The sequence below is a fragment of the Phyllobates terribilis genome, unplaced genomic scaffold (assembly GCF_046119375.1).
Source record: "Phyllobates terribilis strain yellow unplaced genomic scaffold, ASM4611937v1 Scaffold_4__5_contigs__length_816908805, whole genome shotgun sequence".
In the NCBI taxonomy this organism is placed as follows: Eukaryota; Metazoa; Chordata; class Amphibia; order Anura; family Dendrobatidae; genus Phyllobates; species Phyllobates terribilis.
The window spans coordinates 718,330,460-718,347,394 of record NW_027362764.1 but is presented as its reverse complement, the minus strand read 5'-3'; the positions used below and the strand labels follow the sequence as shown (position 1 = coordinate 718,347,394).

Sequence of the window (16,935 nt, the reverse complement as noted above, 5' to 3'; positions counted from 1 at the left end):
GATCTAAAGTTGCTTGAGCTAATGTAGTGTGATCATCAGCACCAAAAAAATGTCCAAAACTGAAATGAATGACACTGGCCAATAGTAACAAATTCTCATGCGTAAAAAGTAAAAAAAGGCTTGACGTTGGCTGATGTTTGTCATACCTCCATTGAGATAATAGGGTAATATCTTAATGGAGATAAAAGTTTCTCCAACAAAAGATCAAACTTGTCAAGTCCCATTTGAACACTCCTAGGAGGAATACTTGTTCCCAATTATTGGCCTGTCTAAAAAATCTGACAACCACCTGAAAAATGAGCAAAGGTTTAAAGCTTGCTTAAAGGGCATAAATGGCATCTGTTAGTAGAATCAACTCTCCTAAGAGCTCTATCACATGTCTGTTGTTCTCGTTCGAGTGCTATTCATGGTGCTCATGAATAGCACTCGTACCTGTTATAGTGTATGGGCCCAGTCACATGGCCATGATTTTTTACAGACCGAACGTTCCATGCAAAACCGTGGAGACATATCAGATTTTGATCCGAGTATTGGATCAAAATCGGCAACATAAATCTATGAGTCCAGGAAAAAATCGGACTGCACTCACATGACATGAAAGGAAGAGATGGAGAAACTTTTTGAAACCTGATGACACGTGGACAAAACTCTGATTAAAAAAAATTTGTCCATTTTTCCTTGTAAGTTGAAAATACTAATGTGTGAATGAGGCCTAAGCAGTCTATATGGGCATATAGGTCATAGACAGTTGAATCAAATGATTTATTTGATGTCTGGGATCAAATGAATGGTTCTTGAGAAATCCAGTTTTTTTTTAAATATGTAAATGAGCTGAAACGATCTCTGTTCCAGAGTAGCATCTTCCTTAGAGATTGTTTCAGCTCATTTGCATATATGTAATATGTGGATTTCTCAGGAACCATTCATTGGATTACAGATATCAAGGTGTCATTTAATTCAACTTTCTATGACCTACGTGTTCATATAGACGACTTAGGAGGGTGGATCCCACTGACAGATTCCCTTTAAAAATCATTGTTTATAACTATGGTTCGGCCGACAACTATCAAAATTGTATGGAGGCTTTAAAAATTGTCCAGAAGAAATTAGAAGGCCGGACATCCTCTACTGATCTAAAGGTCTGGCATTCTGCCCTCTGTTAGGCAGCATTTCTGATGACCTTCATTAGAACAGAGGTCGAGTAATAAATTTAGTTTTAGTAGGGAGGGGCTCCAGTGAGAAAATGTTTAACATTCTGATAAGAAAAGATGATCACATTGGTGGTGTCTGATCTTCAGAACCAAAGATCCCTAAAGTATTGGTATCACTAGACCCCGGTTCATTAAAGGCCACTGGTTGACTGTACAGTAGGTATGGGACAAGGTATTGGTTGTTTTCTAGAGATTGTTCTTTAAGGATGTAAAAGTCATTTATTGCTCAGCGCTAAAGGGTATATATAATCTCATTATAGGGTCTTTCATTTTATAATCAGACAAGATATAAGATCAAACATCGCCCTTGTGATCTTCTAACACGTACCTACAGCATGACATATCAGAAAATCATCTTCACCCTTGTCGATGTGATTGTGGGCTCATACATTTGTAGTGATACATTCCCCTTTAAAGCGGACGTGTCACCAATCCTGACACATCAGTTTTAGTAAATACTTATCATCTCAATTAAAAAAAAAAACAATTCTGGAACATGTTCTCCTCTGTTGTTCTGTTCCTTCATTATTTCTCCTAGACATGTATGAATAAACTGACAATTGGGTGTTACCAGCTGGAGGTATGTCTGACACTGGCCAATCACTGGTGACACACCCGTTTGACAAGGGAATGGTAACATCAAGTTGGCAATTAGTTCATACATTTCTAGGAGGAACAGCGGAGGAATGGCACAAAGCTGAAGAAAAGATGATTTAGAATTGTTTTTTCATGGGGAATACAAGTTTTCACAAAAACAGACAGGTGAGGAGGGGGGACAGGTTCTCATTAAACAAGCAATATGTTACCTTTCCTTATAAATATAAAGCAGAAAAGTAGCTGTTCCAAAAATGACATCCATGTTTTAATAGTTCTTGGTGTAAATATGCCCTATAGCATTATTGGGGGACCTGCTGTAAGTTCAAGCCAATTTAACAGTAGAAATAAAATATCATATCTAACCATTCACAGCAAAATCAGCAACGCTGAAAAGTATCAAACTTTTAAGGGCTCATTCAGACGTCTGTTTTTCGCGTACAATTACAATTCGTGTTTTTCGTGGATAGCACTCGTACCTGTGATGATCTATGGGTCACATGTCCGTGATTTCTAGAGGACCGATCAGTTCATGCAAAATCGCGGAGACATGTTCAACTCTGATCTGAGTGTCAGATCAGAATCTACAATGCAAGCAAAAAAAAATCGGACTGTATCCGAGTGCAGTCCGATTTTCACTGACTCACATAGGAGAAGGTGGAGAAACTTTCTTTTCTTTGTTTTTCTCTCCACATACGAGAAAAACTGTTGACCTTCGGACCACACTGTAATCAAATTCTGATCAAAATAATCAGTCTGTTTTTCACGTACGTGAGAAAAACCGACATCTGAATGAGGCTTAACTATGGAAGATTACCTAAAGTAGGCTTCTGAAGGTAAATGCCCCTAACTTACCTTTTATACAGAACATACTCCACAGACACAAGGCAACAAACAACCAAACATTGCCACAGGGGTCCATGCAATACAGGTTCACATATCTAACAATGCAATGTGCCCTATGGTAGAATCCACCAGCCAGGGATGGTACAGGTAATGGTTATGTCTCCTTGCTATACACAGAGGTCTAATGACCCAAACCACACCGGGATGATGCCAGCTTTACGACATGGAGCTGGACAGGAATATGTGCCGTATTAAGCCAACATGAATTCTGGGATAAAACTGCAGAAAAATGCTAGTTTTTTTTTCCCTCCCTCGAAAGTCTGTCCTGACAACAACAAAGGAAACAAAGAACTGACCGCACTCATTTTGCTTTGACTTTTAGGACTTATTTTCTCAGGGTAGTGGAGTGGTAGGGTATTTTTTTCCTGTGGTGAGCATTTTAAAGGAAACCTGTCTCCTTATTTATGCGGCCCAAACCGCGGGCAGTGTGAATCAAAGCCTGGCTGAATGGACGCGTGAGCGTTTCAGAAAAAAATATACATCAATGATTCGGCCAGCAATCGTAGCCAGAGGCTTCTCCCAGCGCCATTGCAGGTGATTAACAAGTTTTTCCAAAAGTGAGAGACCTGTGAATCACCTATGCCAGAGTCAGGGAAAGACGGCCAGGGTGTAGAGCCGGAGAAGTCTCATTTCTGACTATGAACTTTAAAATAAATGTTTTCTATAACTCCGCAGTGTTCCAGAAAAATATCTATCTGGCTGCAGTCATGGAGCCAGGTTCTGATTCATGCTGCCCGCGATTTGGGCAGCAAGAATCAGGTGACAGGTTCCCTTTAAATTCACAGCATGTCGGTTTACAGTATGCTGAGAGTATTCACCGCAGAGTTTTCTTTTCAGGTGAAATCGGCAACAAAATGTCACCAAAAGCCAAGAAAAAACAGCAACTTATGAAGGTTTTGTCAGGGTTTTGCAGCAAAATTTGCAGCGGATTTTTTTTCCTTTCATTTTACTTCCAGAGTGGACAGATCCTTATATCTACAATTTATCACTCAAGGTTAATACCACCAAAGAATGCAGGTAATAAGTGCTGGTTAGTTTCTTCACCGAGTCACTAAGAAATGACTGTAGTCAAAAATCTGTCCGGGGTACGTAAAACGTATTTTAAAAAAATGGCAAATTCTTCATAGTGTGTGAATGTAATTTTTTAAAAATCCAAATAAACATCAGCTATAAATCTGTTGTAATAGTTTTTTTTCTAGTCAAGTATATTCCTCAATTTAGGTAACAAAGAAAAAAAGTTCCACCCCCTTGGCACTTCCGATACCACCAATTATGTCACTTCCATGCTTAGAAATGCCAGGTGGATGAGTGAGTAGCTGACTTAGTAGAGCAAGTATAGTGGGGGCAGAGGTCTACATAGACTAGAGAGGGCCTGTTTGAGAAAGTTTTAATAGGGCCCCACTTGGGCACTGTATTACCGTCCTATGCCACATCACTATCTAAAGTATGGACAACCTGCTATTTGCTTGCCCCGCCATAAACTCCTCTAAAGCAAAAAAGGGCAGCAAGATCATACGGCAAATATGTCCACTTTGTCCCTTCCTCTCTGGGGCAAGAAGAACTCAGAGCTTGTCCACTTCCCATCTCTGGGACTTGAACTAGTTTGTCCCCTTTGTTTGCTAACATTATAGAGGTCATGAGGAAGTGTAGTATCCATTGTTGATGGCCAACATTAGCTTGGGCCTCCTTCTTCGCGGGATCCATAGTGGTATCTGCTTCTATGTTATCTACACACTTACTAGTTGTTCTAAATTTTCCACATGCACACCTTCTCAACTCTTTTCTAAAGAATGTGACATTAGAAACAGTTAAACATATTCGCCCCTCCAATGGTGTCCATACATTGGACTGGTTTGTAGTTTTAGTTTTTTCATGGATGAATGATCCTTCACCACCCATGACCCTTCTAGGAAATGTGACCCCTCCAATTCATCATCTCAGATGCCTTCAAGTGAAGCGGTCAATAGGGATGTCATTTTACACATACCCTTGGCTAAGATACCCTCTCCTGCTGAAGATTTTCATTTAAAGGGGTTGTCCAGCAAGAAAAAAAGATCTTAATGTGCTTGTGCTAATGTCAAAAATAAATGTGCTTAAAATGGTAATGTAATATATATAGTCCAAGTTTCCTGATTACACTTTTGAGTATGTTTAGACACAGAAAGGAAACTCCTCCAACACTCTATGTTGGAATATGACTAGTGATTCTTTCAATAGTCATGACATCCACCCTCTATTCATAGTCATGTCAGAGAAGGGGGTTAGGAAGCGTCCAACAGCCAGACCCCTCATTCACTAATCACATCAAGTTTTTTTCTGGCTAGAAAACTCCTTATGAGGTGCATCAAAAATCTTCAAGTAAACCCTTGTTACTAAACGCTCCCACACACATTAAACTAAAGTTGGCTGAACTCTCCGATATCGGGATCGGGCAACAATCTTATATGAATTTTTGGCCTCTCGACTCCTCCCCAACAGGTGAGGCCAAGGGAGAAAAGGATCCCGAATTTCAGTAGTCTACATCTTTGTTCTCCATGAGATAAGTCGCCACCAGGCAATGTTTCTCTCATAGAGCTCGGCTAAGTCGGGGGAGATAGTTGTTGGCTTAACAATCGTATGGCTGACAGATATTTAATGTGTATGGGGGCCTTTAGAAGCACAAGACAATTCACTGATTTCACCGGGTAAATAAAAGTTTGCCATCCCATGAACATTGGTTCTGTTGACAAAATGGCCATGTTTCATCATTGATACTTGGAAAAATATTTTGAAAAATTGCTGCCTTGAAATGACACAATATTAGAGTCGAAATAAAAACACAATTCAGAAGTATGGATTTCCGAGGAATAAAGAAATCTCATATCTGCATGAGACAAATCCACAGAGGTTCAAAACACAATTCTAGATCAATGACTGACCAAAATGTACATAGCTGCGCCCTACCAATAGTCATAGTGTGTATGAACCCTACAATAATTGTATTATGGAGCCATACAGGTCCGTAGAGAGGCTAAGCATTAGGATCTGTTCACAACTGAAAATCATTATCCACTGCCAGATCTCTTTTTTTGCAGCTGAACCTCATACTAGAATCTGGATGAATTCAATACCAATTCAATGACTGCAACACCAGAAACAGAAGGACAAGAGTAAAAGAAAAAAAATCAGACCCCCCTAATCTTAGACAACCCTTTTAGCAGACCTATGTGTTACTATTAAAATGGAAAAATTCAGAAGATTCTAAGAGTTTTCTCAGAGGAGACGTGGGTGTGCTATACTGCTGGTTGGTAGGAAATAGAAAATATCCAGAGTACAGCGTATTGTGAAATAATTGCGGTTTTATTCTCAATGCATTTCGAAGTATCTATAACTTCTTCATTGGGAGAAATCACAGAATGAAACAAAGTATCTATAACTTCTTCATCAGGAGGACCACATAATGAAACAAAATATCTATAACTTCTTCATGAGCAGAACCACAGAATGAAACAAAGTATCTATAACTTCTTCATCAGAAGGACCACATAATGAAACAAAGTATCTATAACTTCTTCATCAGAAGGACCACATAATGAAACAAAGTATCTATAACTTCTTCATGAGCAGAAACACAGAATGAAACAAAGTATCTATAACTTCTTCATCAGCAGAAACCACATATTGAAACAAAGTATCTATAACTTCTTCATGAGCAGAACCACAGAATGAAACAAAGTATCTATAACTTCTTCATCAGAAGGACCACATAATGAAACAAAGTATCTATAACTTCTTCATCAGAAGGACCACATAATGAAACAAAGTATCTATAACTTCTTCATCAGAAGGACCACATAATGAAACAAAGTATCTATAACTTCTTCATGAGCAGAACCACAGAATGAAACAAAGTATCTATAACTTCTTCATCAGCAGAAACCACACATTGAAACAAAGTATCTATAACTTCTTCATGAGCAGAACCACAGAATGAAACAAAGTATCTATAACTTCTTCATCAGCAGAAACCACAGAATGAAACAAAGTATCTATAACTTCTTCATCAGCAGAAACCACAGAATGAAACAAAGTATCTATAACTTCTTCATCAGGAGGACCACAGAATGAAACAAAGTATCTATAACTTCTTCATCAGGAGAACCACAGAATGAAACAAAGTATCTATAACTTCTTCATCAGGAGGACCACAGAATGAAACAAAGTATCTATAACTTCTTCATCAGCAGAAACCACAGAATGAAACAAAGTATCTATAACTTCTTCATCAGGAGGACCACAGAATGAAACAAAGTATCTATAACTTCTTCATCAGGAGAACCACAGAATGAAACAAAGTATCTATAACTTCTTCATCAGGAGGACCACAGAATTAAACAAAGTATCTATAACTTCTTCATCAGGAGAACCACAGAATGAAACAAAGTATCTATAACTTCTTCATCAGCAGAAACAACTGAATGAAACAAAGTATCTATAACTTATTCATCAGTAGAAACTACAGAAACTTCCTGTGGTTCTCCCAATGAAGAAGTTAATGATACTTCGAAAAGAATTGATAATAAAACAGCAATTAACTCACAATACCCTGTACTCTGTATTTTTTTTAATTTCCTACCGACAAGCAGTGCAGCACACCCGAATCTCCTACAATTGATTTCTACATTGGATCCCCCAACCTGCGGAGCAGTAGCAGCTGGATTTATATCTTGAGCCCCTAAAGTGTAGTGTTTTTTGAACAACAATACCAGGTGAGCCCCGTATAATGCTGTTGTCTGGATATTTCCCTGTTGCGCTTGTTTTGTCCCCCAGGTTTTGCTCATTCTAAGAGTTTTAATACTTTACAAAAGCGCTGCAAAAAGTTTTACAGCACCTAATAATAGCCATTGAATATGAAGATAAACGTGAAGAATGGTACAATATGTGCTCTATACAATTATCACATATAAGAGGAAATCTGTAATCCAGCTATATAGGTTTGAAAAGCGTACTGCCTGCTCTTTATTCTGAATAGACCGGCTTCCTTAATTTTAAGATAACTTGAAAGAGCAATACACAAAGCAAATGCAACACAAAGAAAGAAGTCAGAGATGGCTGTATGTGAAAGGTTAATGGAAACTCAACTAAAAGCAACCAACCAGAATTGGTGACTCTTCTGTCTTTACAACACAGGTGACACCATGTTTCCATTTGCATCCATTTCCAATAAAAGCCCCAACCCCGCTAGAAAAAAATATTTCGTTATCCACTGCTTTCTATCACACTACTCTGTACTTACCCTTTGGACTCAGCTGAACCATTGACTACATGATCTGCCCACGCACTTGCACCATTGTATAACCTTTACCATGCAGCCAGGATGAAAAATAAAAAGTGTTAAAATGTCAAACAAAATATGAACATGAAATGGTGTGAAATTATAAAAATGTCTCAAATACTAAATGAAAGTCACATTTCCTGCTTTTTCTAGTGATTGTGGACGTTAATTAAATCTCATCATCACAAATAGGTAAAAGAAACCAACTTTACATTGTATTTGCTATTAAAAAATCCTCTCAATGGAGGGATTTTTAATTCCTTAGTTTACAGCTCGCGGTTATCGGTGGCTGATCTTAGGTAATAAGTGCAGCACTGACAAACTCTTTGCTATACAGCTTGTAAGCGCTCCTCTAAGGCCATCCATATTTCTGGATTCTGCAGCTTCAGTGTCCCTGTGCTCCTCCGTTGCTGTCTTATACCCATAAATATGTTGCAAGGGTCAGACACTAACTTATAGGATAGCTGCTTAAAATTGGTAGCACTAGAAACATTCCCCCGATTCATTACAGCAATCTCACCAGAATTCTGTCTTAAATTGCTTTGAAAAGTCCCAAAATTGTGGTGCACAAAAATGTTGTCATTTTTGGTCTTTTCAAGCCAGTTTCTCCCAGGTCAGACAACGGGAGCTGGAGCGAGATTTGATGTAACACCACAGCCTGTCTAATTCATGACGAGCATTCCTTATGCCAGAGATCTTCCTCCAGTCTATGGACAGAGTAAGATTTGTGGCTAGGCACATGGAGGTGCACGCCACTTGTCGGACCCTCCGGATTATGAATCAGAAGCATCTGACTCCAACATGCCTCTTCATCAAGACCCGTATTAAAATCACTGTTCTTGATGAATCGATGCCAGTGTTCTTCCTTCCAGAAGAGAGTTTCCATCTCCATAAATTGTCAGATCGTGCTTGCAAAAACAAGCAGTTTTACAATTTACTGCTTGTAAAAATTTTCATCCGTTTTTGAGATATTAACACTTTTTTTTTCTATTTACAGCTCTTTGCCCTGGAGACTGACCACCGCTGCTAGACCGCAGAGCATGGGCAGCACTTACAAGCTTTTTTCTATTCAGCTTGTAAGCACTGTTTTGAAGTTGACTAGGACTATAACGCTCTGTTACCTCCTAATCTCTCTCCCAGCTTCAGCACAGTGCTTAAAAGCTAAACAGCAGTAGTGGTCGGTGTCATAGGCAACGAGCTGTAAACAAAAGGGAAACTGTTATATCTCAGGAACGGCTAAAATTTAATAATCAGTAAATTGTAAAATTTCTTGAATTTACAAGCACTATCCGACATACCAATTTCTGAAGATGGGAAAAAGTCTATAATTTATATGTAATGTAACATTACACATGCTTCCTATACTAAGCGCTGAATAGGTGACCCCCTCCATAACCCCTATATGGCTTAATATGGTACACATGTCAAACTCTGCTCCTCGGGCCACATTTGGCCCTCAGGATGATTATATTTGTCCTGCGACGCCATATGGAGGATTACATAGGGCCATTATACTGTATGGAGGACTATGTGGGGCCATTATACTGTATGGAGGACTATGTGGGGCCATTATGCTGTATGGAGGACTATGTGGGGCCCATTATTCTGTCTGGAGGACTATGTGGGGTCCATTATTCTGTATGGAGAACTATGTGGGGACATTATTCTGTATGGAGGACTATGTGGGGACCATTATACTGTATAGAGGACTATGTGGGGCCATTATAATGTGTGAAGGACTATGTGGGGCCCATTATTCTGTATGGAGGACTATGTGGGGCCATTATGCTGTATAGAGGACTATGTGGGGTCCATTATTGTGTATGGAGAACTATGTGGGGCCATTATTCTGTATGGAGGACTATGTGGGGCCCATTATTCTGTATGAAGGACTATGTGAGGCCATTATTCGGTATGGAGGACTATGTGGGGCCATTATAATGTGTGAAGGACTATGTGGGGCCCATTATACTGTGTGGAGGACTATGTAGGACCATTATACTGTATAGAGGACTATGTGGGGTCCATTATTCTGTATGGAGGACTATGTGGGGCCTTTATTCTGTATGAAGGACTATGCAGGCCCATTATTCTGTATGGAGGACTATGTGAGGCCCATTATTCTGTATGAAGGACTATGTGATGCCATTATTCGGTATGGAGGACTATGTGGGGACCATTATACTGTATAGAGGACTATGTGGGGCCATTATAATGTGTGAAGGACTATGTGGGGCCCATTATTCTGTATGGAGGACTATGTGGGGCCATTATAATGTGTGAAGGACTATGTGGGGCCCATTATTCTGTATGGAGGACTATGTGGGGCCATTATGCTGTATAGAGGACTATGTGGGGTCCATTATTGTGTATGGAGAACTATGTGGGGCCATTATTCTGTATGGAGGACTATGTGGGGCCCATTATTCTGTATGAAGGACTATGTGAGGCCATTATTCGGTATGGAGGACTATGTGGGGCCATTATAATGTGTGAAGGACTATGTGGGGCCCATTATACTGTGTGGAGGACTATGTAGGACCATTATACTGTATAGAGGACTATGTGGGGCCCATTATTCTGTATGGAGGCCTATGTGGGGCCCATTATTCTGTATGGAGGACTATGCAGGCCCATTATTCTGTATGGAGGACTATGTGGGGCCCATTATACGTCACCATACTTTGCCAGGGGAGTTGAGAAAGAGGGGCACAGTAAGGTCATCATACCATACAAGTGGAGGAATTCACTGTAGGGGAATCATACTGTGTTTGGGGGGCACTTTTACTGGCATCATACTTTATGAGGGCAATGATAGGGCAATCTAGGGGTTTCAATAAGAGGAAAATTACTCTGAAAGGGCTGCAAAGTTGTGAGACATGCTCCTCTGTGACCCCACTGAATATTAAGGTTTATATTTTTTTTAATAAAAATCAAGGTTGGCCCTCGATTTTGTCCAAGTTTTTAATTTTGTCCCTCTGTGTATTTGAGTTTGACATCCCTGGCATAGTAGAAGAAGATCCTCTAAGTTAGTGATGACACCAGTGATCTGAGAAATATCAGTCCCATCATCATAAAGTTAGAGAGAAACTTGAGAAATCTAGTCAATGGTTCTGATAATCTCGAGATTAGCTGATCCGGGTATCCCACTGGATCACAATCATTATGTTACTATATACTTCTAAGAGTGAACTGAAGGAGAAGATATGGGCAGGGGTGTAGCAAGGAGCAAGCTGGTGGATAAGTCTCCTAGGTGTGGGGTACCAAGAAGGGTGCTAACACAAAATATTTTGGGGCTTTGACAGAGTATTTAGAAAAAGGGTTTTTGGAATGCTCCTTATTCCACAATATTACAGCGATTGTTCACTACGCGGACAACCCCTTTTCAATCAGTATGTTTGCCACCAGTAAAACAGTAACAAATATACTCACCTGTGGGTCCCGGCGCTGAACCAACAGTATCGGCACTGTCTCTACCAGGGGCTAGCATAGCATGACATTGTTACATCACGCCATCCCTGGGGCCAATCAGCGGTGACAAGCGAAGACAAGCAGCAGTTCTCACTTCCTGATTGGCTGCAGGGATTGTGTGACAATGTCATGCGAGCCCCAGGAGCAACAGTGCAATCACCGCAGATGAGTATAAGTGTTATTATTTTACTAGGTGCAAACATAGAGGATTGACTTTAACAACTACTATAAAATGTAATTGTAGGGCAGCACGGTGGCTCAGTGTTTAGCACTGCAGCCTTGAAACGGGGTCCTGAGTTATAATCCCACCAAGAACAACATCTGCAAGGAGTTTGTATGTTCTTCCCATGTTTGTGTGGGTTTCCTCCGGGTCCTCCTACACTACAAAGACATACTGATAGGGAATATAGATTGTGAGCCCCAGTGGGGACAGTGATGATGATGCCTGTACCATGCTGTGAATTTAATAGCGCTATATAAACAAGGAAAATAAATAGTAAACTAAATTTTGAACTCCCTAATACCTTAAAGGAGTTGTCAGGTACCTCTCTCTTCAGCCCACTCTGCAATTTAATAGGAAAACACAGCAAGCAGCCCATTATTTCGAGTCAACAGTAGTCTGACACTGAACTGTCGATGCAAGATCAGGCCAAAGAGAGAATTGCAGGAACTAGTGAATTTTGTGAACATGCTCCCCCTAGTGGTGGCTGTTTGTAGTGAGAAAAATCTTTGTCTATGCAGCGGATTTGGAGTTATCGCTCAGAAAAAAACTGAGCTCTGGAACTATATTGAAAATAATCAGAAAGAATGTTTGGACCAAGAAAACAACATGGCATGAAGCTTTAATGTCGATGGGAGTAAGAATCTGTGCAGAAATGAGACAATGAGAACATGAGAATAGAGGATGTTTGAAATTTATTGTCATTTGAAAAAAAGCTTTGAAAAGTCATAGTAACATGATAGAACATTTTGAGATCAGCAGTGTCCAGGTGCTAACACTCCCAATATTCGCTATCCTCCGAAAATGGAAACAGGCTCAATAGAAAATACACAGATTTGTTTAAAGTATTGGAAAAGAGCAGCGCTCACCTGAACGCTTCTGCTCCTTTGTTTTAGCGATTGCTGGGGTTCTTATACCTAAACCGTCATTGTTAAAGAGAATCTGTCAGCAAGTCTGTGTTATGTAATATGAGAGCAACATAATGTAGGGGCAGAGACCCTAATTCCAGCAATCTGTCACTTGCTGGTCTGCATGTTGTCATTTTGCTACAATCACTGTTTTCTCCTCTGCAGATCTAGCAGAGCTCAGAATGCTGAGCTGTGTATCACTCAGCTGTGTATAAGCTTTCTGTGCACACTGTAAATAGGCAGAAAGCTCGGGGCGGGGTTACACAGAGCAGTTGACTAGGAGGCACAAGACACCTAGTCCAGCATTGATAATCTCCTGCTGATAAAACACTGATTTTATTGATAGTAAGTGATACATCACTGGAATCAGGGTCTCTGCCCCCTACATCATGCTGCTCTCAAATTACTTAGCAAAAATCTGCTGACAGATTCTCTTTAAAGACCTCTGACATGTCTTTATGAAAAAGTTTTTTAAAAAAAAATGATTGTTACTCTCAAATGGTAAAAACAAAACTGCTGAATAAGACCACCATATAGTGCCCAATTTCAGTGCTATCAGATGCCTTATGGCACACCTAGCTGTATACTGAGTCCATAAACTAAAGTTATATAGCACCAAAGAATTTATGGAGCAGAATTTCCCAGAGAATATACAGAGGATGCCTTTAAGGGTTCGCTCACATGGCTGTATGTTCTCTCATGCGAGAAAAGCGGGCCAATTATGCTAATGGCACGAATCAAACGCTGTCAGAGTTTGAGCCGAGTGTCATTTTACTGTGATCCGATTCTCTTGCATGAGAGAATTATAGCACACTGAAGAGAAGACGGAGAACTTAATTTCTCCATCTTCTCCATTGTCTCCGTGAGCGTACATCGGACTGCACTCCGATGTTTCACACACACCCATAGACTTGTATGGGGGCGCATTGCCTGAATTTCGGAGCCACTTGCACCATGCTGCAATTGTTTTCTCATGCCAAATCGCAGATCTGCACTGCCCCATAGTATAATATTGGGCCGACTGCTATCCAATAAAACATCAAAGAGCACTCGGCCGTGTTATATGCCAGTGTGAGCTAGGCCTAAAATAAAGAAAAACATCCCGTGGGCATATGTATAAACAATACACGTAATGTTGGCTGAGCCCACCAACTGCCTGTGTGTATGGTGATGTGCTGACTCCCTGACATATTATCAGAGGAAGCAAAGAAGAATTGGCAATGTTGTGTGTCCCCTTTATTTTAAAGGGGGGGGGGGTAGATATGCCTGTCAGAGGCTTAGGCTATGTTCACACTTTGCTTTTTTGGTGCATTTTTTTTTCTGCAGCCAAAACCTAATCTCTTTGCAATAAAACAGCTGTAGCCAAAATGCAGGTTTGGCTGCTTTTCTTGCTGCGTTTTTCAGGACCACAAGGTTCAGCTTTGCTTCCATCTTGCAAGCATAAACAATACAAGGTTTTTGGCCCCAGATGCAAAATGTATGCGAAACCATAAAACTTTTTTTTTTTTTTTAAATGTAATTATTTAGGGGTTTTTTATGTCTGAAACTAAAAAGGTTTTTTATGTCCGAAAAAATAGTGATTATTCTGAACGAAAAAGTTAGATTCACGTATGAAGCGCAGCCGTGAAATAAGGTTATATGAGTTCATGGAAAAATACACAATTGCAAGAGTAAAGACAGCGGGGGAAGATGAACTGGTCGGGCATTGTCCACTTTAACACTTATCACTAATTTAATTAAACTGTACTTGGAGTGCTGAGAAACAAACGGACGGCTTTAAAAAAAATAAAGTACAAATTACATTACAATAACAAATACTAACACCCAAGCTCATGCGATGACACCAAGGCTAATGGTTAATACTTGGGAAAAATCACAAAAAATATATTTTTTTTCACCAAAAACACCGAAAGAACTGAGAGCAGCGTTTCTGCTGCATTTTCGCCTTTACTCATTGCTTTCAAACACTGCAAAAACGCTGAAAGAAGTCACATCTAGCAGTTTTCAAAAACGCAGTTTTCCAATTCAGCCAGAAAAAAAGCCAAGTGTGTAAATGAGATTTCTGAAATCCCACAGCCTTGGCTGGGACTGTAAAAAGCAGCATTAAAAAATGCAGCAAAAATGCAATGTGTGAACAAAGCCTAACTCTCTAGTCGGGAGGAATAGCAGTCTCATTCGAGTCCCTCTTCAGGTGTGATCCTAGTAAAGTAATATCCTGTAACCCGTGATTATCACATCTAACATAAAGTTCTATAAATCACATCAATCCTCAATGCAATACATACAGCCAGCTTATAACTATGTCTGTAGTGCAGGTGCAAATACCTTTCAGGCGAAGGGGAAGGTTCTTTGCAATGTGAATTAGGCACTCGTCTCTCTTGTCTAGTTCTCCTAAACAGAGAACAAATGGCAGAGTTTTTTTGAACACGTCTAAGTGTATTCCTTAGAGAAATCTATTCCATGCATTTCTATGAATTGCAGATTGTTAAAGTCAATGTAGCGTTCTGCATCCTATTTACAAAAGCCTTGTACCGCTATATAGTACAAAGCCTGTTACGGGCGGGGCAAGGGGCATCGGAAAGTAGCAGCAGAGAATAGAGACGTACGTAGGAGTTTAACCAAAACTCTTGACGTCACAGTGAGAGCTCAGAGTTTTTATCTGTATGGGTCCTATGGCCACCACCAATTGCTATAATGACAGCGTTGGACTGAGGTACCAAGGGTTCGGCAGTGACTGATTCTGGGGGCCCACTGTTCATTACCTGACCCTTATTCAAAAATTTGCCTACACTTCTATATAATAAACTGGGTAGCTATGAATGATGAGATACTGTCCTTGTCTGCACACGTTTCATTTAAGGGGATGGCCACTACTTTTGTTTATTGATGGCCATCGATATCTGATCGGTGGGGGTATGACACCCGGCAACCTCAATGATATGATGTTACTGGTGCCGGCCAGAAATTCTAGAATGTTGCCGAACTAAAGCAACTCCGACACTTCTATATTGCAGATCCCCCACTCATCTCAATGTATCTGGATAGATATGTTATACCCGGCCGCGGCTACTATAGTTCTGACAGAGCTGCTGTCACGGTTTCATCTTTACTGTGGCTGTGAGTGACAGGTCAGCGACCCTATGGGATCTGGAGTGTTCTGGGCTGTCAGTATTGTGAGTGACAGCTGCTCAATCTGGCCTAGCCTGTGAGCCTTTCCCCAGGTGTCTCCCATCCTTGGTGACTTGCTAAGCTATTTAGCTGGCTAGCTGTGAGCAGGCCAGTGTCAGCTGTAGCTTAGCTTTGTTTGGTGTGTGTGCGCTTAGCATTGTGTCTGTTTCTCTGATCTTGTTGCTGGACTTGTTGTGACCATTCGTGTGGATTATCCCTTCTGCTCTTGACGCTCTCTGACTTCAGGTACCTGACCCCGGACTTGGCCACTGACTATACTTTTTTCTTACTCGCTTGTATTGACCCCAGACTGTTACCTGACTATGCCTTTGTTTTGCCCCTCTGAACCACAAGCCCTCATGGTATTTGACCTGGGACCTCCTGACTACCTAGTGTCACTGCTTGTCTGTGAGTAGTAACTCCGTGTCACAACTAATGTATTCCAGACAGCATCAGAGAACTTCCAGCCACCGCCCGTAACATCTAATCGACGGCGATGCCAGGTGTAACTACCCCACCGATTAGACATTGATGGCCTATCATAATAATAAGAAATGAATAAAAAGTAGTGGCCAATTTTTTTAAGTGTCCTGAGCCAAACCCTGCTCAGGCAGAAGGGTAGGGGCCCACTCCTGCACAGGGGCCCACTGGGCAGATTCATCTGCTCCCCTGTGGACCAGCCGAGCCTTTATAATGGAGTAGCAGAAGCTGTGCCCTTTCATCTTTGGTTGATTTTTTGCCCTTACATGGGATATAAACTTTGCAGACAGTGGTTTTCCAACACACATTAGTGGAGGATGCAGAATGGATTTGGATCATGTCCATTTTGTTGGGTACTGGTATACGGCATGCATGGCACATGGCTGTCAGTTGACACATCGCAGTATGCGGTTAGTCCAACCATGCTCTCATTAAACCATTCTTTTTGGGGTCTACAGAACCTTGGTGAGAAATTATCATTTGGACATCAAGGATGTGAATCTAAGAACTCAGACTGCTTGAGTTTAAATTGTTACCAAACTTTTAAATATTTTTTAAAATCTTGTAGATTCTCATAAAAGGCTATTGACACATTTAACATAGAAAACATGATCTATACATATGTTAGTGGTTACTTTAAGGTCGCAGTCAGACGGCCGTATA

General features: G+C 40.5%; 1 protein-coding gene across 48 annotated transcripts in view; it reads right to left on the bottom strand.

Moving 5' to 3' along the window:
• The window catches only part of RIMS2 (regulating synaptic membrane exocytosis 2), a 659,880-nt gene that overhangs the window by 144,831 nt on the left and 498,114 nt on the right, over nucleotides 1-16,935 (bottom strand). For 5 of the 48 annotated variants that reach the window (XM_073679706.1, XM_073679709.1, XM_073679704.1 and 2 more), the window contains exons 24-25: nucleotides 14,950-15,015; nucleotides 7,987-8,049 (exon numbers count right to left, since the gene is read on the bottom strand). The exons of the other annotated variants lie outside the window; for them this stretch is intronic. In XM_073679706.1, the coding sequence (XP_073535807.1) occupies nucleotides 7,987-8,049; nucleotides 14,950-15,015 (129 nt within the window). The remainder of the gene's footprint in view (nucleotides 1-7,986; nucleotides 8,050-14,949; nucleotides 15,016-16,935) is intronic. 48 annotated transcript variants of the gene reach the window in all.